Raw genomic sequence first — 22273 nt, forward strand, 5'->3', positions numbered from 1 at the left:
GAAAAATGGGACGTAACATGTCATGCGGATGCGCATTGCAATCAACAGACATCAATAACATTCGTACAATTTACATTGAACAATCATGACACGTATCTAGATACTACGACGGAACATGAGCAACTGCCAAAAACAAAGTCACAGCTGGCATCTGTTGATATACAAACAGCCACAGACACGTCATGCCGTCAGTAGATAGGTGGGAAAAACAGCAGGCAGCAATCGGGGACCTGGCGGCCGTCAAATGACACCAATACACACTAGATACATGTCAGTAGCACAACGATCCACCCCCAGCCGAACAAAGCACACACTGCGTGGAAATCACTGAGACTTCGTACCAACAAAGAACACCTTATCTACCAACCCAATCAACACAACAAACAGGTCACTCATCATCCTGCATCCAAGTCAACCTCCCCAACACTCAACAGGGATCCTACCATTCCCTCACACGGCATTTACTATTCACTTGAGCTTAAACTTCCCTCAAAAGCTACACAAACCGAATATCCCTTCCCAGACAAAAAAGAGCTACACCCTCCCCTCCCTCTCGCGAATTTCCCACACTCCTCCAACAGACCCCCCCCCCGCCCCCAGCAACTCTCACAGCCCCTCCTCAACTTCCCACAGACAACAGCCTTACCAACATCAACTTCTCACAGACAACAACCTAATTGCCCTGCTCAACTTCTCACAAACCCTCCTCAAACTCGTCAGTATTCACACCACCCCGCCCCCCTCCCAAGGCACACACACTTCCCTCCCCAAGCTCCCTCCCCCTAGCCATTCAGGATTTACACACAGTACCCAAGACTACCCACAACCTCTCTTCAATGAGTTCAACCTACGCACAACTCAATCCTCACCCCACCAGTACCCAAACATTCCCTCCCAACGTTTCCCTTCCCACAACTCCGTACATTTCCCTCCTCTCCCTTCCATCCTGTCCGTCCCCACGTCTTACCGGCTGTTGATGAAGTGGATGGCCTCGGCGGCCGACTGGACGTTAACGATGGGCAGCACGGGGCCGAAGATCTCCTCCTGCATCACAGAGTCGTCTGGCTTCACGTCCGTCAGCACGGTGGGCTCGATGAACAGGTCCTTGGCGTTGGAGCGGCCGCCCAGCGCCACCTTACCAGACGACTCGAGCAGCTTCTTCACGCGTCTGTGGAAGGCGGCCGCGGGGAGGGTGGGGATGGGTGACTGATGGGTTGCGTGAAAAGAAATCGTGGGAGGTGGATGAATAGGGGGAAATGAATGCAGGCGAAAATGAATGAACGAGGGGGATAAAGAAAAAGGGGGAGATAAATGAAACCATAGGACATGAGAGTAGTCATTCATCTCCAGACTGAAAGATTTAAAACTATTGGTCATCGTTAAGATGAACAATATGTACCAATGTAATAATTGTACACCATGTAAGTCATGATATCAAAGCTGGAGAATGCACTTAAGCCGTTCTAAATCGGGCTGTCCGGATACGAAACCGGAATGTCACCACGACGTAGCGTCGCCTGATGGTTCGAGACGGACTATCAGCTGGTATATCCTCAGTATCAGTGGCTACTCGATACGTGCTCCTCAGTTCGAGCACCAAAGTTGAGGGCTGTCATAGAGCCACAGTCGAACGACAAACATGGTATTTCATCACCGGCCCTCAATACAGAGTCGATTGGTCTATCTGATTCTCGGTTCAACAACGGCGGGTTAGGCATTAGGCAATTCATGCCCTCCAATGGCTGAACGATAATGGCCTCTCATACAGTCGTGTCTGTCCCACTAATGCCACTCTTGAGCTCAGCAAACATTTAGTGCACCTACCGCAATTCAACTCAAATAAGTTTTCATCATTATCACCTGCAAAAGTATCCTCAAACTTATTCCGATAGCATCCAACATTCAGGCCCCAAACATAATCTTAAAAGTCAATTCACATCTGAAATTTAAAGCTTCCTCACATTTACTTATCCTACCAATGTCTACCGACATCCAAATCACGAAGAAGGATTATTTCCTTTTTCTACCCGGCCGGTACCAACTCGAGCTCACTCACACAACTCTTCCTCGTACCAACTCCCGCCTCTCCCTTTAGGTCGCTATTACCTCACTCTTTCGTCAGCCTCTCTCTCCTCTCTCTCTCTCTCTCTCTCTCTCTCTCTCTCTCTCTCTCGCTCTCTCTCTCTCTCTCTCTCTCTCTCTCTCTCTCTCTCTCTCTCTCTCTCTCTCTCTCTCTCTCTCTCTCTCTCTCTCTCTCTCTCTCTCTCTCTCTCTCTCTCTCTCTCTCCACCCCTCCCATCATCTCTCCCTCTCTCCCCAGTCCAACACTCACTCGAAGTGTCGCTGGTTGACGATACGCCCCAGCTCTACCGCCTCCTCCGGCTTGTCCCCGAACCACTCCTTGAGCACCTGTTTGGCCATGGCCAGGAAGCGCGCCTCGGTCGCCTTGGTGCAGAGCAGGTAGTCGGGCGCGATGCACGTCTGGCCCAGGTTGATCACCTTGCCCCAGAGGATCCGGCGCACCGCGTAGTCCATGTTGACCGTCTCGTCCAGCCAGACAGGACTGGAGAGGGAGAGATCAGATATGGTTAGATCAGATGCCGCGAGTTCCCAGGAAGATGGCGAGGAAAAGAATATTCAACGTCTGTTAGATAAAAACGAGGGTAGGATTAAACGATATATAGATAAACATACGAGCATAAAAAGTAAATGCATGCTTTTAGATCACACCGATTTAACCACCCGATGCCCGTTACATGCACTTTAGTGCACCCCTCAAAGCACCAAGCAAACAAATTGATACGGAAACTTCTAAGATTAATTCTACACAATTTTCAGCATTGACGGGTATCTAACACCAAAAGTACTGCGGCACGCGATAACAAAAAGCTCACAAGCTATCACATATACCTAACTAATGCCTCTCTTCCTTCCCTCGATTCGCGTCACAGTCCGTCCCTGCCCCACAGGCCCACACTGAACTGACCTCTTTCCGCCGAGCTCGAGCGTGACGGGCGTCAGGTGCTTGTTGGAGGCCTCGCGGACGATCTTGCCCACTGCGCTGCTGCCCGTGTAGAAGATGTAGTCAAACTGCTGCTCCAGCAGCTGCGTGCTCTCCGGAATTCCTCCGCAGACCACCGGGAAGCAGCGGCTGTCCACATACCGCGGCAGAGTGTCGGCGATGAAGGCAGACGTGGCCGGGGACAGGTCCGACGGCTTGATGACCACGCAGTTGCCGGCAGCGATGGCGCCGCTGACGGGAACCAGGCTCAGCTGGAGGGGGTAGTTCCAGGCGCCCATCACCAGAACCACACCGTGCGGCTCCGGCAGCACGTACGGCCGGTCCAGCATCGTGGCCAGGCTCTTCTGGACCTGCGGAACGAGGTGGAAGGGGAGAAGTTAGAGGAGTCTTCTGGATCTGAGGACCGAGGTAGAACAGGAGGGGTTAGAGAGGGGAAGCGTGATGGTATTTCTGGGCCTACGAACATTAAAGGAGAGCATCGGATGGTCGTGCAGACAGGTGGAAGTGAAGAGTTAGACATGGAAAAGGCGATAATTGTGAGCAGGCAGTGTGTGTTTTAAGATTAGGATTAGGGATTCAACGGGTGCAGATGTGCTTCAGCTGTGCTCGACATGCAATAAAGACCTTCAGCATTAATCTACATTGATACCAAAGGTCTTCTTGATATTGATCGGAACAGAGCTTTGAAAAAGGCGCAGCTGTGGTGTTGCAATTTAGATACTCTAAAAGTAGAACGGTAATTACACGGCGAACGCCAATCACTCGCACAGCTGTGTTGCAATGTTAACGGGGCGCCCCTCTCCATAGTCCGAGGGTCCGTACTTGGCACATCTGTACTATTGGTCTCAAGATAAGGGTCCAGGCGACCTGTAGGTTTGATGCGGTGAATACCCCCACCTTCGCCACACTCGCTCGGTGCTACGGAGCTCCGATCTCGCGACCGGTCACCTGTACTTGTAGACTGTGCCGCATGACATAGCAGTCGAGCGGGCCAGCGGAGCTTAGGCGGAAACTAGCGCCGCGTTTGACAGAGAAGGACGCTCACCATTCCAGTCGGGGAAACTGTGGTCAAATCTTCCATTTTTAGAAAGCCTTCCATTTTTGGAAGGATTTTCTATATATGGGTACGCACCTTCCAAAAATGGGTACGCTGACGACGTCATCGTACCCAAATATAGAAAATGTTGCGCATATGTTGGAACTTACCGATTTCCGCCGAACATGAGGCAAATGCGACTATCGCCCCTGGTCGCTTTCTATTCGCCATAGTGAAGTGTCCATAATCTAGCGTGGATGCCTAAATCCTAGCGTGGATGTATTTTAGGTAATTTTTCAAAGTAATGAGTCGTGGAAAATTGACAAAAATTTACCGACAAACGATGGTTTTATAAGACTTTATCAAACATTTTGTAAGCAAAAAGCATCAAAAACGAAAAGTAAATATCCTTAAAAGTACTTTAGTGACGGGCCATGCTTGTTCGATACCGCCGACTTTATTTACAGTGCGGAATTGTCTGGACAGAGTGCGGCGGTTTCGGGAGTGTAGTGGCGAGTAAAACTTGTATTTGTTGCCGTTTTCTGCATTTATTAGCATATTGTGTGGTTGATTTCAATTTTTTAAGGCTTTTGCCAAACATTTGGGTGGAGGTCTCGTCATTTTTCAATGTTTTTTCCGGAATATGGGACGAATTAAATAGGCGTTGCTGCGCCGTTTTTCGTGTTACTTTCTATCGAAGGAGCATGAATCTTCAATTTATATGAGGAATAGTAAGTTTAATTTAAACCATTTTTTGTCAGGGCTATAGCTGTGTTCCTCCTGGTTGGTTATTGACCAGCTGTTTTCTCTTCTGAATTTCTATGTGTCCTCTAGAAGTAGAAAAGAGAGCAGTGCGCCAGGACACCATGCTATTATATCACTATGTACATTGACATAGCATGCCTGTATTACCAACACTAGCACTGCTGCTTCTCCTTATATCAATGATCATAAATGGCAAAATCAACTATTAATGTTACACATTTAAAAAGGCCGTAACTTAAATCAAAGAATGTGAATCACAGTTGGGAACACTGAGATTAGACCTTCCAATTTTGGAAGCCTTCCATTTTTGGAAAATGCATACCCATTTATGGAAGGTCCTTCCAAAAATGGAAGGCTTCCAAAAATAGAAGATTTGACCACAGTTTCCCCCACTGATTCCGGCGGGAGAGCCGCTCGCCATTTTAATTCCATGTAGCGTCTCGCTGACAATGAAAGACACTACAGGACGACAATATATCGTTCCGCAAAAGTTATGTCCACTGCCTATGACAACACTTTCCTGTTCCTAATCGTGTCCACACCTGAGGGATGACGATTCAGGCTGCACTCCTGCATTGCACGGTCCTTGGCCGCAGAGCATGAGGTGACGAACGAACCTCGGGTCACGGATCACCGAGCTACGGCCAGTTTCACAGAGATTGTCCACCTGAACGGCTGCGTCGCTACGTGAATGTCTGAAATTTCTATCAAGGGAGCTGAACCAGACAGTCGGCATGCTCCAGGCCGAAATGACACAGCATGTCATTGCTGATTGGTTAGGACATCTGCCTGTTGTTTTTGTTTGCAAGTCTTAATTATAGACGAACTGTCTGCACAGTCCGGTGTTGGTGGGATAAGCATACGGCTGCTGGCAGTGTTGCTGATCGTTCCAGTTTGCCGGCGTGCGCCTACCATTTCAAACGTTACAGAAATCTCATTGAAAAAAAGGCGACCGGGAAGAGGGGCCAGTAGTTGGCGACAAAATTGGCCAAGCGGCTCGCGCTGAAGCGCTATCACATCTCCAAACAGGACCGTGAGACGCAATTGGAAGAGGTCTCCAAGGCTCATTACCTACCTTCGGCCCAATACAAAGTCACCCTTCCGTGCTTCTATCCTCAGGATACTGAAATCCTTCTCCTCCACGCCGCCACCCCCTCCGGGCTGGACAGGCAACTTTATCTCATGCGGGCTGCTCCCTTGGAGCGGCACCGCTGCTCCTGAGGGAGCGCACCCCGTAGCCGGGTGCAGTGAGTGCCTTGGGGCTGGGTGGCCTGTCCTCTGGACGGGCTCAGCCCCGGCGACTCACTAGGGTGCCTGCCCAGACCAATGTCTCCCCCCTAATTCCTATCATCCTTCCGGCTCTGCAATGGTCTTGTCGACCGAAAGGGCCTAACCCAACAAAACAAACAAATACTAAGCCAACGCATGGTCAATGACATGTTGACATGCATTTTCAATCAGGACGGTGCGCCAACTCATCGCTCTGCCAAGGCCTAGCGGTGGTGCGAATTGAACGTGCCAGACTTCTGAAGGAAAGAGATGCTAGCCGGCTGCCCTCCGGACCTCATCCTGATCGACGAACTTCGGGCTGTCGTCCAGCAGGACCTGGACAAACAGAAGCCGGCGGTCAACCTCGGCGCCTTGTCGTTACAGCTCAAACGGGCATGATAAAAAATCCAGCCGTATTTACTGCACAACCTAGTTGCCAACATGCAAATTTGCGTTCGTATGTAAGTCCCTGTTCGTGGGGAATAAGCTGAACGCTAAAGAGAATCACTGTCCCCTATGTAGTAACTTAGAGAGAACATTTTTTTTTTAGAGGATAAAACTTATGCCAGACCACGCATCATTCATTGCAGTTTCACCTTAGACTGCAAGACGTGGGAATTTGTTTAGGACATAGCAATGAATGTTGTCATGATCGGCATACCGCCGAGAACGTCACTATTTATATCATTATCTTAACGGCTTCATATTTCAACCTTCATAACTTTTAATTTCCTACTGTTTAATATAATTCCATTTATGGCGCTGAATAAGTGTTGAACAGTTTATTTCAATACCTGCATTGTTAAACCTCCGGTAGAGTTAAGGCCTGGCTACACTATGCGTTTTCTTCGTGCGTTTTTTGCGTGTTTGCGTGTTTTGCGTGATATCGTTCTAGAAAAAGGAACGATATTACGTTTTTGTGACGTTTTTCACCTTAAATTTTAATTACATAAGAGTTATATTAGCTCTTGTATATAACCAAAGTAAAAATTATATTGTTTATAACTTTTTTCCTAGAACGATATTACGCAAAACACGCAAACCTGCAAAAACGCACGCAGAAAACGCATAGTGTAGCCAGGCCTTTAACCATTACACAATGGGTGGAGACTTCCATTTCACGTCTAGCTAGACGCGTCTAAGTCTTAGACGCGTCTAGCTGGACGGCGGCTGCGTCTAGCTGGCGACAGCTAGCTTTAGACGCGTCTAGCTTGGAAGTCTCCGTCCACGCCAAGTTAGACGCCAACTTGGACGTCTGCTCAGTTAGACGCCAGTTGGACGCCAGTGGAAGTCTCCACCCAATATGTTAAGTGTTACTCTCGCCCCTTTCGCTATGCGTTCGCTTTATAATTCTATCAAACGTGATATCATTCCAAGAAAGCACTAATAGTGTAGAGTGTAGAAGCCATTCCCACTGATTGGACTCGAAGCGATGCAGCTAGGTAATGCATAAGGCTGATTGGCGAACTTCAGCTTGTAGACAAGACAAGGAAACGTTCTAAAAAATCAAATCCACACGTAACAAACATATTTCAAGAGTGCACGTATCTCGTTGTCGTTGTATCCGTTATTCCTCGTTGGACCTATCGGCTTTCTGAATACCGAGAGACGTCTAGAGTGTGTGTGTGTGGGGGGGGACCCCGCCGCCGTTTCGCCCATTATTAAGCTAAAAGCCTTGCAAACAAAAACAACACCCAGCGATTCACAATCAAGTTAAAAGTGTCAGATAAGCATGTGACCTCTGAGGTCAGGTCACGTGCACAAGTGCAGGGTGTTCAGGAGCGAATGACGTAAAGTAAGCCCCCGCTGGAGCCCCAAATGATCGCCGGCCATCGTGCAGACTTCGACGACTCACGGCAGCGTTCAGTTCATCAAGGGTCTTGGACTCTTGAGTTCTCTTGGACTCTTGAGTTATCCCGCACCGTCGACTGTGTTTACAATTGCTTCACGTGCAAAGAGAGAAAATTATCAGATGTCGTGTAACTGATTTTTTAAACGTCTAGACGATTAACAAACTGTTAAACGTCTAGTTGACTTTTCGTCTAGTGTGAAATATGTCGTATTTTTATATGAAATGTATTCTTTATCATTAAGCGCCCGAAAGATATCAGCGGTACGGGATAAAATTATTTAACCGCTCGTAGGAAGATTTTTTTTTTTTAAACGTCTCGCCTAACCGCTCGACGTTTAAAATATTTGTTCTACCTACTCGCAGTTTAATATAACCACCCTGTATTTCAGTTGGAACGGTAGTATTTCAGTTGGAACGGTAGTTAATATATATTAAACCGCGAGTAGGTCGAACAATTTTTTAAACGTCGAGTCGATAGGCGAGACGTTTAAAATATTTGTTATCTACGAGTGGTTTAATAATTTTATCCCGTACCGCCGGCATCTTTCGGTCACTTAAGTTAAAAAAATACATTTTATGTAAAAATACGGCATATTTCAGACTAGACAAACGTGTAGGTAGACGTTTAACCCGCGCACCGACGGGGGGGGCGGATATCCCCCCCCCCCCTGAGGTTTTCCGCGGATAGCGGGAAAACCGCGGCGCGTAGCGCCGCGAAATTTGGTATGACTATTCTCTCATCAATTTTACACATGGTGTGCAAGTTTGAACCTCCTAACTTTTAAAGGGACCCTCCCACCTTCAAAAAAGTTACTGAATTGGCATGAAAGTGATGCCGCTCGGTTCAGAAAGAGCAAAAACGAATATCTACCAAATTTCATCGAAAAATATTCACCGGTTTTCAAGATATCAGACTTTTACTTTTGTTTACTTCTTGGGATCTCCGCTGTTCCTAGCGACTTTATTTGAAAGTGCGGCATTTGTTGCGCGCAAAGCAGCACATACCACCGCGCGCTACAAAACGTTTTAGTCAAATATTTAACGGACGTTCGAAAGCCTGATGACGTCATCAGATTCCCGTAATGGTTAAGAGATAGGGACCACGCTGGTCCCACCCTGCAAGTAAAAGGAAGAAATTTCTTGAACACCATAAAGCTGCGGGGGTTGCGACCAGGATAAATGGTGGTTTCTGAGCCTGGCCGCAAACTTGGCTATCTTAACTCAAACTAATGTTAAGGTGGGAGGGTCCCTTTAAGGTCAGGTCACCAGGTCACTTTGAATGACCCAACCTCAAGTCACTTTTTTGCAACTTTGTCACCGTGCCAGAGCTACAGTGGATGTCGGAGGCCTTTGAAAGTCGCAGGATGTTATTAGGTCATTAGTAGCTACAATTTGTATATCTCGGAATTTTGATATCGGTGACCTAAGGTCAGGTCAATTTCGCGACCTCCCCAGTCCCCATTATAAGTCAATGGGGAAAAAATCAACTCCCTGTTTTTACCACTAAAACGGGTCGGAATGGACCCATATACATTACATGACTTCATATACGATCAACCTTCACTACCTTGAGGTCTGTTTTGCTGTTGGGCAGCTGTAAGGTCATGTGACGTCATCAAAGGTCACCAAAGGTTTTTGGCCAATAACTCCGTACAGAAACAAGATACAGCCGCGCCGATGGTCTCATTGTGTTCAGCTCGTCAAGACGCATCGAATGATATACATGATGACCTCGAGGTCACGTGACCTGAGGTCAACCTTTGACCTTGACCTTTCGAGGTCAACATATATTTCATTCGATGCGGATTGACGAGAGGATCACGATGATGCCCTTAGTTTGTTCCTATCTTGACTAATTCGAAAGTTATTGGAGAAAAACTCTCTCCATATCTAGCGCCGCCATTTTGACTTTTTCGACCCCTGTGACGTCATCTTTGACCTGACCTGAAAATGACCTTTGTAAAAATTGTAGACCTTGTCCGTGCGTATCCGATGCCGTTTACCGCTTGTCGCTATCTTGCTTCGTTCTCGAGATCTCAGGGGGGGGGGCGTCATCCACCCCCCCCCCCCGTCGGTGCGAAGTTGGCGCAGACCCCCGTCGGTGCGCGGGTTAACAAATCAGGTAAACGACATCTGACAATTTTCTCTTTTTGCACGTGAAGCAATTGTAAACACTGTCTACGGTGCGGAATAATGACAAAAAAACTCCAATATCTATGTAACGTCGCTTATGACGTTGCACATGGTTCACAACGCAAAAGTTGAGCATCGATCTTGCAAGGAGTGAAGCGACACGAGCACGACTCCATGTGCAAACGATAGTCGTAAATCATTTTTTTCTTTGTCATCAACATAAATCTGAGTATTTCCCTTGTTGAATAATGTTGGTGAGGGAGGTCACGTCATTGACCTAGCTTTACGTGAACTTCTAGAAATTACGAGACATAAAAGTTGCAAGGTATCGGAAGAACATGAAGTCCTGTGAGTTTTATTTATCTGCAGAAGTTGACCTAGCAATGGCGGAGTTACCAAGCCGCAATATTTTGGGACCGAATGAAGTCTTTTATGACGTCATAGGTCAGTGGCTCGACAAGAATTGAAAATGTAATTGGTCGTTGGTGTCACCAGAGAATCGGCTTGAATCAAGGCAGGTGTGCTATTTTTCAGCTTTCAGGTTTCCTTGTTGAGAGCAATCGCAAGAAGTCTGGGGTAGGTAACACCCGTCACCCTCATCTATGGAAAGTTATGTTTTTGCGGAGCGACCTTCAAAGCTAGTGCGCCCCATGCACCGTCGTGTTTTCTGCTTGTTGTCGGTTTTCCAATATATGGAAGCCAGTTACAGGCGTCTCTTAGTCTCTCATTGGTCAATCGCACACACCACGTGTGGTTCATCAACGACCAATGAGAAGATGAGAAACGCTAGCAAACTGACAGCATGCTGATTTGGTGATCAAACAGCGCCCTGACCACACCCCTCCCATCTATCGCTGACACCCTACTCGGTAACTCGTCTCCGAGACGCGACTGAGCCAGGCCCTTCGACCGGTTACCGCCGCCGGCATAATTCCGCCTGATTCCGACTGCACCGCTGGACACCACACTGCGGCGAGCGACCCCGCTGTCAGACTCGGGCCGAACGCACCCCCTCCCCTACCCCCACTCCAGCTGTGGCGAGGGTGAGGGTATTCACCGCATCAAACCTACAGGCCGCCTGGACCCTTATCTTGAGACCAATAGTACCAGTCCGTCTAGCCGGGTGCTCGTCCGCCAATACAGCTGCAGCCACCCTGTGTGCATTGTGCAGTGTGCAGGGACAATTGTCGGCCCCGCCCAGCAGTTTGCCGATGGTGCTATGTCACAGTTACGCTGCACATGAGAGAATGGCAGAGTCATGTTTAGAACAGGGTAATGGGGAGAGCGTCTGAGGTCGGTCATACTCAGTTACTGATGAGAAGAGCCGATGTGATGATGATTTGTGGTTATGAGCGCCGCATGATGTGCGGGGAAAGATTAAAAACGGACCCCAGGGTAGCCTGTACGAAATCCTCCGCCCCATCCTCTGGTCCGAGTACTCACTGCCTTAGGTTTTGACCACTCGTCCAGGTTGTTCAGCATGGTCTTCACATCGTTGATGAGGTAGTTGACTTCAGTGATCATGGCCTCAAAGGCGTGCTGAAACCAGTACAGTGCCGTCAGACTAGGAATTCATGCACTTCATGTGAGCACTCGTAACAATGAAGTTTGACATTGGAAGCGTATGGAAAAGGGTCAAAATAAAAGGGTAAAAAAAGACAAAATAAAAATTGAAAAAGACAAGGGCTCATCTATGCATAAAATATCATCCCCTGGACGATCTAAACAGGTTATTGGGTTGCTTTTTGGTAAACTTGTATGCCATTTGAAGACAACGAGAACCACGTCGTCAAATACCGCCTTGGAATTAAGTGTCACAGCTGTTCCAACACATTTAACGTCTACATCTCTGGAACTCCTACGCCTTTCTTGTTTGTTTGTTGATTGGGGCTTTAGGGCGCGCCGACTGCTAAGGTCATTTTGCGCCCATAACGTCGTACTAATAAAACAAGTGTGCCACAAGAAAGAACCTTCTAGATACTAAGACTAGAAAGTAAGACTCGATATAAAATAGCAAGGTAAGATAAAACAGCGCAAAGGTGTCGTCCTAGACAACTGACTAGATGAAAGGACTAGAGAGGGCTAGTTGGATTGGGGTCAGGTCGAGTAAATCACTTGGAAATTGATCGAACGGATGAAAGAAAAGATGTTGCCGGATAAAACCCAGGGTGACTCGTCACCCAGTAAGCGGCGGATAGTGGTACCCGGAGCGATGCGCCCGAGGTAGCGTGTCCGGTTCGGTTCAGCGAGAGGACAAGCTAAAAGCACGTGAGAGACAGTGAGAGGCACGGTACACCTGCGACAGGTGGGCTGCTCTTCTCCGCGGAGGAGATGACCATGCGTGGCATACGTATGGCCGATGCGCAGCCTACATAAGACGACTTCGTTATGTCTGTTACTTTGCATGGATGACGACCAAGGCTCGAGAGTTGGCTTGATATCTCTCAGCTTACTGCTCGCGCGCGAGTCCCACTCTGCCTGCCACTGCGAGAGCATGGAAGATCGTACGACGGGATATAGTCTGTTCCATATCAAGCTTGCAGTCGGAGTTTCTTCGGCAGATCGCTCCTCCGCTCAAGAATTTGCGTCTCAAAATGCAAGAGATGTATCTACAGAAATCACGCACTGCCTTCAGCAGGGCACTTCGGCTGCAAACTTGAAACGGAACAGAGTATAGTAATCCCGGGCAGGCAGAGGAAATCGCCGAGTGTAGGGCGCTGCGGCAGCGCGTCTCGCGGCGGCGTCAGCAAGCTCGTTGCCTTGGATTCCAACATGACTGGGAATCCAGCAAAACCGGATAGTTTTTTCCGGACTGTTCCACCGAAGTTAGCCGAGTTAAAATGTCCTGAATGATCGGGTCGTCAGGATTAAACCGTCGTAAAGCCAACAGACTGCTTAGTGAGTCTGATAAAATCAAATAGAAAGAACCGTCGGACACCTCAATAAAACACAGAGCCTTTTCGATGGCGACTAGCTCTGAGGAAAACACCGAGGCGCTGGGTGGAAGGGAAAACGAGCGGGTGTCCCGACCAGCGACAAAAGAGCAACCCGCTCCCTCGGATGTTTTTGAGCCGTCTGTGTAGACTGAAATAAAACCATCATACGAGGCTATATGCTCCAAGGCTCTGGTTTGTGCTTCATAGGACAGCAGGCTATCCTTTTTTACTTCGGAAAGCGAGAGGTCTACCTGCGGCGGGGCGTTTCTGCCTTTCTGAGCCATGCGACTCTATCTCGGACCTCTATGGATTGCCGTTATTCAACTTTTCCAAAGTTCCCTATCAAACACGTCCTACCTTCACAACGGTTACCACCTCGGCCCCCTCACCTTCCGCAGGTCCTTGTGCAGCACGTCCACCAGCTGCTGGCGATTCTCATTGTAGAATTTGAGCAGGCCGCGCAGGTTGCGCTTGCGGAACTCGAGATCCCGGGTGACGCCGTCATTGTACGCCTCCCGGGCCTGCTGGACCAGCTGTTGGCACGACAAATGGGGAAGGTCAGAGGGTGGAACAAGTGGACTGATATAACTCATACTGTAACTATGTAACTAAGTACTTAGTTCCAGTGATGACACTGGATTTAATGACGTCACTAGCCGGCCAGCGAGACGGGAAGAAAGCTCGTACGGATGAACGAGGACGATAAGTGAAACTGCGAGCGACAACCGGTTTTGGCGATAATATTTTTGCGTGATATAAGACGTCCGCGTCGACCCCCAGTGACGCATTTCAGAGAAAATGTCCGGTTATTCTCCGCCCTGTCGCATCACGCAGAACCTATCTCACACTGTAATCAATTTTATCAAGATGCACGCGGAGCTGGCCCTCAGCTTTGGGAGCCGGAATAACGTGGTCATCAGAAACGCATCCCGGAGATGCCTCTCCCTTCCCGTTATAGAAGAGTATCCCCAAACGAAACCATACAGGACATAGGAGATGGACAGTGGACACATGATTTCAATTACGCCGAGACGATCGAAAGAGGTTCACGTCGTGAGCTATCAATAGCAGCCAGGATGTTGGCAGCAGCTCCGGCTCACTCACTATAGACCAAAATCGAATAATTAAATAAATTAACCGGTCAGCATAAGTGTCCACCAGATAACCGTACGACTGAGGTGCCTTCACTGCCTTCGTTGCTGTATAGTGATCCCTCTACATCAGGGTTGTGCTTGACTCATGAGTCGAGTCAGAAATTTGACTCAACTCTGACTCAAATGAGTCAGATTTGAGTCGAGTCGGATAAAATATTGAGCTGTTGAGTTGAGTCAGAGTTGAGTCAGTAAAATAACTTTTGACATTGAGTTGAGTCAAACATTTAGGAATATGAGTCAGCTGACTCAACGTTACAGAAACAATATATATAAAGCTTCTTTTTATTCCACGCCCCCCCCCCCCCCCCCCGCTTAACAACTTAGCCCCGGCCCTGCTGCCGGATTTCTCTCACCCCTCCCCCCCCCGCTCAACAACTTTTTTATCTGAGTCAATTTTGAGTCAACTTACTTGACTCAACAAAAAAATGAGTCAAGTTTGAGTCGACTCATATTTTCATCGAGCCGCTTGAGTCATGAGTCGAGTCAAGGGAAAAAATCAGCTCCTTGTTTGAGTCAGAGTTGAGTCAGGGCTTTCTGAAGTTGAATGATGAGTCGAGTCGGCAATTTTTTTTTTTGAGTCGAGCACAACCCTGCTCTACATATCAGACTTGCATTGCATACGCCATACCTACTCGCATTGCTGAATATTTCGTATGCTTCTCGACAACATGCCATTCGTAGGCATGTTGTCGAGAAGCATACGAACGCAACGTTACGAATTAGGTCACATTACATAACAGTTCCTACTCCACGATAAGACGGTAAGGCGACACAGGCCGCCCATATCTGACCCTCGTACTGCTCTGAGCCGGAAGCCCTTCTGAGCCAATGACAAAGCGAAGCCAGCCTTGGCGTGTGGCTCTCCCGCAACCGGCATACCTTAGTGACACCCGGAATCCCTATATGGCATACAGAGTATTTCCTGTAATAACCGAAACGCTGGCAACGATTATGCAACTGTGAATGTGAATAAGAGGAGTCTTCACATGCATTAAATGCATTCGAGGTTTGTGTTCCCGAGCCCTCATGGCACGAAACGCCATGTGTGGATCGCTCATGGTCGCAAATACCATTCAATACACCTACAATACAATACAATACAATACAGACAGCTGAGTATGCGCCACCCTTTGTAGTAGGTAACTGTGAAAACCTGTTTCACAGGGGAGGACACACTGCCAGCCCATTAAACCTCACTCAGACAGACGAGACACAACAAAAACCCGTCTACACACCGGTCAGCCACGCAGCCGCTCGCGTTTTTCGTCCCACCCTCCCCTCCGTTCCGCTGACAGGGAGCTGCAGCTATACGGATACGGAACATCACCGTCGACCTCGACACTTCCGTGATCACTGGGCAGTTCATTGCTAAAGCGACCGGCTGCTGGATTACTCGTAAGCCGGCTGAATTGCCCGACCTCCGCACGGTGCCTGACATTAGATGAAGTTCTGATATTTGATAGAGCGGTAGTCGAATTAATCCCATCAGACCATCAGCTCAGGGCATGTCTGTCGGTTTGATGCCCTTGAAGAAAGCTATGCGATGAACTCATTCAAAGAACAGAAATGTCTTCGAGGTTATAAATGCTTTGCATTACAGGGCACAGCAGTTTTTCTTCTGAAATGCCAAGCAGAGGCCGTAATGTGGCCCAGCAAACACACCACGGCCCCTGGACGGCCAATGGTTGGTATGGCTGCCAAAAACGCCCCAGACGCCAACAGCTATCCAGTGTTTATGTGAAGATCTCAGGCCAGCGTCATCACACTGAATCGGCAAAACTACCGATATGTGGTGCGTACCGCTGACCCATCCCGGCGTAAAACAGTAGGAGTGGAAAAACTGGACCTCAAGCCAGTCCTGTAGCGGTCAAACCAGTTCATCAGATTGGATTCTATATGATCGATTGGTAACATTGCTGCGCTCCGTGACACTTACACCGGTTCGAACTGTGTCCCGACCAAGCCCAGTGGTTGGTTTACTCAAACACCGAAACCATAACGCGTCTGCAATGTGGCTCGGGACGAACAGATCACTGGTCCAGATCCGATCAAAGTTTGAACTCATGAACCCAGGATCTGCTATGATCCCGTCTACAACAGGTTATTGCCATTCAGGTTAGGCGGGAGTCGTTCTCACGGCTGGAGGAGCGCGGACGGACCGCTGCGGGCTGGGACTGCCCAGCGCGGAGCGGGGAGGGTCGAGTGGGGCGGCAGCAGCCCGGGGAGGGTGGGTGCGGGGTAAAGGTGAGGTGAGGAGCGCGGCGGAGACGCTCCCACCGCCTTTCGCACCCATCCCCAGCTCCGACCCGGGCCGCACCAGCCGCCCATACTACGGTCCGGCCCGGCGGCGGTACCTACCCGCCCCCGCCCCCGCCCAACCCAGGGCGGATGGGCGGGGAGGAGGCATCCGCCGGAGTCTAGTGGATAGTGGCATGGAAGGCCACTTGGCCTCAAGTGCCGATAAGGGTTCAGGCTGGGACGGGAGACCGGCGAACTAGTGCAAAGAGCGCGCGACGTCGACCAGATTGATACCTACAGATAGATGTATCTGGCCAGGCCGGTATCAAGCTCAGGTGAGACAAAACGTTAGAGCCCAGGCAGCTGAATAAGGCCACGGTGCAGATCAAGGCTTCGGGGACGCTTCACAAGAGACAAAAGAAAAGATCTTCATGATAAAGCACAGCTGATGTCAATTCCAGGTGCGGGTTGGACGAATTTTGAAGCGGGAGAATGTACTCCACTCTAGATAACGCATGTCCTGTCTAATTACGTTGCTAGTATCGACTTATTCTGTGAATCGATGACCGCCATCACATTAAAAATGATTGCAGTGGATTCTTAAGGCTTATTCACTACAACACATACGGAGAGCGCTCAGGAAGCTCTGTAATAATTGCGCCGATCGAGCATCCCACGACGCCAAGACGTTCGTACTTTGTTAGCACGCCTTCCAAAACTGGTTCACACACACTTCACCCCAACAGTGGTGGCATACGGGACGGTGTCACACACGTCAAATCGCATTAGTAACGAGGCTCAGTAGCCTCAAACACCGGTCAGCGGGCCTTTGCATTTAATAAGCCACTGAGCCGGGCTCGAGCCGGGTGTAATCCTTCCCAACTGAGAGCTCAGCACAGGTCAGCGCCCTGACCACAGCACGCGTGGCAGTTCGGCCGGTTTGGTGGGACATCAACTGTCGAAAAAAGCAGTGGTATGTGCCGCCTTAATTGGGACAACAGACGGTCACTATTGACTGCTGTTAACCGTCGTAACTGCGCAGCATGGCAGGACAGGTCCGGCCCGGAGCAGATACCATCCAGGAAGTAATTCCCGTTGTCGAACGGATGTGTATCATGGGAGGAACGATGGCGTCAGCACGTTAGCCGGATGCCGGGGAAAGACCGTCGCAACATGCGGTGCAGAATGTTGAAAACTAGCAAAGGACGTTCTCGAAGTGTCGCCAAAAGTTGGTTATCAGCAAAGTTGTGATCCAAGAAATTCCAACATCCAGTACCTATCCAGGTCGGCCAGAAAAGTGTCTGAACGTCCAATGTATCGGTGCAAGTGATCATTGCAGTAGGCGCGTCCTAAGGCCGCAATAAGCGAACAAAACGCTCGCAGAATACTCCGTTATTCAACAGCAGTTAGTGCCAATTAATTCAATACTCAATACAATATCGATCAGTAATTTGAATTTTCGAATGCGCTATTTATTACTTTTGAACAGTGGGGAACCAAAGAACGTTTCCCAAAGGATAGTGGCACAGCACATCAAATAAATCTACATCCGTCAACTACAAACAAGAGCACCAAAAACGATACCGGAACCTACAAATACAATTCAAAGTGTGCGTTTAATTAGCAGCAGGTTTCAATCAGTATGCGATGGAAGGAGTTATGCTGCATGCAGGAGTCGGAATCTGCGATACAATCATACGCCGGCCTGTAGGGTGACTGCTCACAAGATAAATTGTGTCTAACGACTCTCCCGAGCCAGCAGTGCCACGCCGAATGGACGCAGGCATCTGGCATAGAGTGAGGACACCACGAGTGACGAGACCCCATCCTCATCGCTCACCGCAGGTATGTCGTATGTCCTCTCCGCCGCCATATCGTCCTCAGCAGTTCCTCCGTCCTCACACTCCTCCTCACTGCACCGTCCTCACCGGAGCGCAACCACACCACACCGCAACCGACCGCCGAGTGCGGCAGTCCGAGCGGCCCGACCAGCCCGAGCGCCGACCAACCACGTCACAACTACAGCGACTGTACGCCAAGGACGCACCGCGGGCCCCCCGCCGACGGCAGGGGGGGGGGGGGCAGTGCGAAGTCCGCAAGAGCACGACAAACGACAAGTCATCATAGTTTGGGGAAACGGTGGTGGAGGGCCATGATCCATGGCAACAGACTGAGGATGGACTTGTTCTATTGTGGAAGGAACCGAGCTCGTAAGCTTAAGTCGGAATACCGTCAAAAACAAGAAATGCCTATAACATTGAGCACTGAGGAAGAAGTGCGGAACCCAATACAAAATGGCTTGGATTCGTGAATAAATTGTGAAGCATTTGAATGGAAGAGCTCTAAGCTCCAAAAACCTCTAAGAAGTGGGATCTAAGAAGTGAAAACTCGTCTTGCTTTGCTTTACGCAAAAAATGTATAAGGCCGTTTAAAGCCGTCCCAGGCCTCGCCATCAGGTGGGTCTATCGGATCGATTATCATCAATGCCACTCACTGTCAGCTGATAGCCGGATCAGGGGCGCAGCCAGAAACCAAACTAGACAGGGGAGCTCAGAGATGGGCGCGGATGGAGAGTAAGTGACGAACGAAACAGGGACTACAATTAAAGATAAATAACCGGTCAAATGGACACCTTTGACTTGAGACATCATGACACTGGCTCTCGAGCCAGACTAGTCGGACCAGTCCACAGGATACCGACGACGTTTGAACGACGCCGTCTTCCGACGATGTGAGACATTTCACATTTTACACGTTCGGTGTTTTGAGCCCCTGGCGAACTACCCAAATCATCATGAGCCTGAGAACTGAAGTCTTCATTCTCCAGCGTCACGACTACCACCAAACCAGCTTCAGCTCAGCAGTGGGGTCAGGAATGTTGGCCGTCACCTTAGGCTTGAGCCTACTTTTCATCGGATTTCGCGAGGTAGAAAAACTAAACAAACGAATCCAGTTCTCACGTTTTCATTTAGCATACGTGCATTTTGTTTAAGCGACTCTTTAGTGCCCTGGTTTAAGCATTGTCGCCCATGCATAATGCATAAAAATACAATAACACACAATATGCATAGCACAATGAACAACACATCAATCATCATGGTTGGCTAGTAGCAAGCAGTTACGATGCATCGAAACATCGTACTCATGTGTTTTCACTGAGCATTATGAACGAACAAAATCCCGAAGCTCAGGAAGTAGGTAATCCCAATGCTGAGCTGCCATCTTCACAGTGCTCGACACTGAGTAGACCCACTATGTTTGCTAGTGGGTCATCGACCTCTATAAAAGCTACCGGTATCTGCCCCCCCCCCCCCCACCGTTCCATCACAGGCCACAACACCCGCTACATAACGTGTCAGTTGGGGGGGGGGGGGGGTCCTCAGAGCTCAGTTCCCTGGAGGAGGGGGGTGGGGGCTAAGCCGTCCAGTCTACCAGGTCGATGGGAGTCCCGGTCCATAACCAGCTACCCGCGGCGCCGCACCGGATGGCTCACCACGGAAAACTGGACAGTTGAGAGCGCCCCCGGGCCCTGAGAGTGCTCGAGGTTGCATCGTGGACGGCGTGGCTCACAAAAACAAAACCTAAAGCAAATAAATAAATAAAACAGCTGGAACGGGCGACGTGTTCAGGCATTGTTTACGATCCTGCTTACAGCAATGCATCTTGCCTAAATGTTGTAACAGCAGTGCACAGCAGTGTGCCTTTACCGCACAAGCAAACCCACGTGCCTTATCAATGTTGGACGAACGCACCAAAACCTCACGCCTGCGTCCGATCTCGGGCCCGGCAGAGGAGCCGCGGAGGAGACAAATCAAAGGATCAGAGGTCAGCGCGGTCAGGTCCAGTCTCGCCGACCGGTTGACGGCTCAGTGATGAATGCTAAGACTGAGACCACGACTGGTCCCGGTCCTGGTCCCGGTCCCGACCCCGGGTCGTTGCCGGCCGGACCGGCGCAGTGGGAGGAACCACCCCGACGGCCGCACCGGTCCCACTGCGACAGGCTGGTCCGGTGAGTCGGTAGATTATCGGAATTAGCAGGCAGCTGGACCATCGGAACAGCTGAGGGCAGCTGGAAACTATCGAAACTAGAGGACAGCCGATCTATCGAAACTAGAGGGCACTTTGTTGGGTATGACATCGGATAGAGCGAGCTGAGTCCGGGCCAGACGATGCGAAGAAGAAGAAGTGTCAGTTATTCCAAATCAATTTCGGCGATAAAGAACAACAAACACATTTTTCTTCGGAAGGGGGGGGGGATCCAGAATACCTCGGAAAAGGCTCATCAGTCATAACACAGGAAAATCCGTCTCCGCTACCCGTTGAACTACGATCATCTTCACCTCAAGATCGTGAGCGCATATCGATTGGTTTGCTTTACTTGTCCCATCAATACATAGAGGCGGCATGGAGGAAACGGCCTGCAAGATATCATTGCCGACATTTAGATATTTGATTAGTCGTAAGCCTAAGAGACTTATGTTTAGGAGGGAGGGGGGGGGGGTGATTCTGTTTTAAAGCGACCGAGTTGCGACTTGTGAGGTTGGTTGGTGGTTCGTTGCTACTTCGTATCTTCTAGTCAGCCGATATTCGTGGCGAAATATGAGGCAGAACCAAGGCAGAACGACGCCCAATCCCAAGTCCGTAGGTAATTTGGGAGTAACGAGGACGGCATTGAACAGGCCTTCTCCTGTCTGCATGTGTCATTTTCATCTAATCGGGGACATCAGGAATTTTTAAGTATTCATATGTAATGAGCTGAAGCCTGAAAAAGTGAACTTAGTAGCATTTGTATTGTTGTATAAATGCTACTGGAAGTTGAAGTATTCCCAGTTTCCACTGACAGTTCCTCTCTGCAGAGGCGGATCCAGCTCAGAGGTTTGGGGGGGGGGGGCAAACCATAAAAATTTATCGATTCTTTCCATGCATCGTCCATAGGCGTAATGTTAAAATCATGCCGTTGGGGGGGGGGGGCAAATGCCCATTTTGCCCCCCCCTGGATCCGCCACTGCCTCTCTGTCCCTGCAGTCTGCAGTAATAATGTTATAGATTATAAAACTGACTGCATGGTGACTGTTAGGTAGCATAGTGTAACAAACAAGACAGTAAAATGCTTGATGTTAAGACTAGTTTTTAAAAAGAGGTACTGATGAGATCAGTTATCTTGCAGTTGATTGAGCTTGTCTGTTTCACAGTTGTCAGGTCTGGTCTCAGATGGCCAGATGTGTTCTTACTTACCAAAGGAATGTCCAGCACTTTTGGAGAGCTGCTTCCTTTGGAACTAGATCGACTTCCTGGAATATAAATAAGATGCAGTGAATGTCTGGGCTCTGAACAAAAAAAATGTATTATTTCAATGCACAACAATGCACATTCAAATGATGGACATGCTTTAGGTTAAGTATGCTTTAAATATCAACTGAATTGAAAGTTCAACATGAAATTATATCAAATGTTCAAGCAAAACTACTTACCAGGACCATCTCCAACATTTTCCTTCAGCAACTTATCTTTTTCAGGCATGATGACCATATGTTTTCACAAAGTTAACTGTTTCTTGGGTTGAGGGTTTGCTCCTGTAGGATAAATCACATGCACAGAGTGAAGTGTTGATAGGAATCACATTGACATGAGATATGTAATTGCAGGGCATTCTTGTCCTAAAACTCTAAAACTGGAAGGCCTTGTAGTCTGCTCATGACAGTCATGAAGAGTGTATATTGATAGAGACAAGTAGAAAAAGCACAGAACAAATACCTAGTGCATGGACGCGTTTCAATTACTAAATCTTCATCAGCATGACATAACCAAAGAAAAATAAGATACATTGTTTTCTCTGTGGTTATGTCATGCTGATCAACTATCAAGATT

At 48.9% G+C, this 22273-nt stretch overlaps 1 protein-coding gene across 11 annotated transcripts in view; it reads right to left on the bottom strand.

The window, feature by feature from the left end:
• LOC122391470 (aldehyde dehydrogenase family 3 member B1-like) overlaps nucleotides 1–22273 on the bottom strand; it is a 28742-nt gene that overhangs the window by 5897 nt on the left and 572 nt on the right. For 9 of the 11 annotated variants that reach the window (XR_006258355.1, XM_043385399.1, XM_043385397.1 and 6 more), the window contains exons 2-8: nucleotides 21877–21978; nucleotides 21641–21696; nucleotides 13403–13546; nucleotides 11521–11616; nucleotides 2987–3372; nucleotides 2333–2563; nucleotides 968–1168 (exon numbers count right to left, since the gene is read on the bottom strand). Coding sequence is in view for 10 of the 11 variants with exons in the window: in XM_043385399.1 (XP_043241334.1) it covers nucleotides 968–1168; nucleotides 2333–2563; nucleotides 2987–3372; nucleotides 11521–11616; nucleotides 13403–13546; nucleotides 21641–21696; nucleotides 21877–21934 (1172 nt within the window). In the remaining variant the exon portion in view is untranslated. Of the gene's footprint in view, nucleotides 1–967; nucleotides 1169–2332; nucleotides 2564–2986; nucleotides 3373–11520; nucleotides 11617–13402; nucleotides 13547–18245; nucleotides 18445–21640; nucleotides 21697–21876; nucleotides 21979–22273 lie in introns of those variants that run through there. The other 2 variants (XM_043385402.1, XM_043385401.1) reach the window with 2 other exon arrangements.

Source organism: Amphibalanus amphitrite, unplaced genomic scaffold (genome assembly GCF_019059575.1).
Source record: "Amphibalanus amphitrite isolate SeventyFive unplaced genomic scaffold, NRLGWU_Aamphi_draft 000439F_arrow, whole genome shotgun sequence".
Taxonomy (NCBI): domain Eukaryota; kingdom Metazoa; phylum Arthropoda; class Thecostraca; order Balanomorpha; family Balanidae; genus Amphibalanus; species Amphibalanus amphitrite.